The sequence below is a fragment of the Belonocnema kinseyi genome, chromosome 1 (genome assembly GCF_010883055.1).
Source record: "Belonocnema kinseyi isolate 2016_QV_RU_SX_M_011 chromosome 1, B_treatae_v1, whole genome shotgun sequence".
NCBI lineage: Eukaryota > Metazoa > Arthropoda > Insecta > Hymenoptera > Cynipidae > Belonocnema > Belonocnema kinseyi.
This window is the reverse complement of record NC_046657.1, coordinates 173,989,911-173,991,718: the sequence shown is the minus strand read 5'-3', so window position 1 is coordinate 173,991,718 and position 1,808 is coordinate 173,989,911. Positions and strand designations below refer to the sequence as shown.

General features: G+C 33.4%; 1 protein-coding gene across 1 annotated transcript in view; it reads left to right on the top strand.

Moving 5' to 3' along the window:
* LOC117175862 (clustered mitochondria protein homolog) overlaps window positions 1-1,808 on the top strand; it is a 224,905-nt gene that overhangs the window by 119,243 nt on the left and 103,854 nt on the right. The window contains exon 5 of the mRNA XM_033365667.1: window positions 344-710. Within this exon, the coding sequence (XP_033221558.1) occupies window positions 344-710 (367 nt within the window). The remainder of the gene's footprint in view (window positions 1-343; window positions 711-1,808) is intronic.

Below are 1,808 nucleotides of genomic sequence, written 5' to 3'. Positions count from 1 at the left end.
AAATTAAAATTCGAAAATTTTTTCTAAAGCCTCCAGGGGACTTCGTTTTCGCACGAAAAAATTTTATGTGCCCTTATTGCATCCGGACCCACAATTTTTACTGAATGGGATACGGACTTTTCCACTTTGTAGAAAAAGCAGTGTTTTTCGATTGTTGTAAGTGGCTGCTTCATTCCTGACCAGTATTTTATTTTGGGAATATTCCGGAATAAGTGTACAATTATTTTTATATTTTGACAAAAGCCAGTTTGACATTCGTCACTAGGGAAAAGAAAAAATATAAATATTTACTAATTTCCCTTTTTGCGTGTTCCTTGTAATGTTTCATGAAATTTTTATTCAGGTTTTAACGACATCGGGATGGAATCCACCGCCAGGTCACAGAAAGCTTCATGGAGATTTGATGTATCTGCACGTGATCACGCTGGAGGAAAAGCAGTATTACTTGACAGCCTGCGCTCGAGGTTTCTTCGTTAATCAATCTTCAAAAGAAACTTTCAATCCGAAACCAGCAACCCCAAGTCATCTTTGTCACAGTCTTATAGAACTTCTTAATCAGCTAAGTCCGGCATTTAAAAGAGGGTTTGCAGCTATGCAGAGGCGCAGAACACAAAGACATCCATTTGAAAGGGTTGCAACGCCCTATCAACTTTATGCTTGGAGTGCACCTCAAATTGAACACACTATTGATGCCATTCGTGCAGAAGATAGTAAGTTCTAATCATTACATTTTTAAATAAAAAATTACTGTTATTTTTCCAACTTCACAACATGGAGAAGAATGTGCACCAATGAAAAATTCACATAACTTTTTCGGCTTTCGTCGAAGTCTTCTCTAAACCGAGGACTACGTACTTGTTTCAAATTCGATAAAAGTATTATAAAGTAAGAACTAAAATGTCCAAAATGAATGACACGTAAAAGATTACCAAAAATGGTATTTCTATAGTTATCAACAAAAGGGGTCTAAAGTTGCGGCAAAATCTTCCCTAGTTACTATTTTTCGTTGATAATCTATAAAAACTGCAGAAAGAGAAGGAATGATGATGAACTTTGCAATCGATAGTAGAGTTTGAAAATTTACATTATATTACACTGATATATACATGCATTAATTTATACATTTTATTGCGTTTAAAAATAACTTTTCAAAGCAAACGAAAAAGAGTTTAGTTCAAATTATCTACAAAATAGATAGCCACCCAATTTTGAATATTTGTATATTGCACATTAGAAAACCAGGGGATTCTCACTAATTAAATGCTAGTTTGGATCAGAAGGACCAAAATAAAAAAGAATGAAATTTTTTTTCAACTTTTCCACTCGATCAAAGAAGACCCTTACAACGAAAAAATATTTTTCTACTAATGGCGAGAAGATTCGAGGCCTCTGGCTTTGACGTTGAATAATTATGTAAAGAAAAAATGGTGGGTTAATCAAAGAAGTATCATTTTAAAGATGCAAATGTTGTACGTTAATGAGCCGAAAATTAATATTCCAAAAAATTATTTGTTGCTCACAGATTTGAAAATACGATGAAAAGTGAGGAAATTTGATAGCTTTTAAAAACAGTGAAGTTTGAAGCATAGTTTTTCATTGAAAAAATAATAGGAAGAATCGGAAAAAATTCACAGTGGTTCATTAAACATTTTTGAACAGTTTGCCGTCGAAAAATTTGCAAATTATAAATAATTTTTCGTTTTTTCTGAATAAATACAGTCTGTCAAGTTAAAGCGTGGGTGGCTTTACTCGCAGTCGGTAAGGTGTATCGACATGATTTTGGTGTCAAAATATTAAGAAGAGCTCCC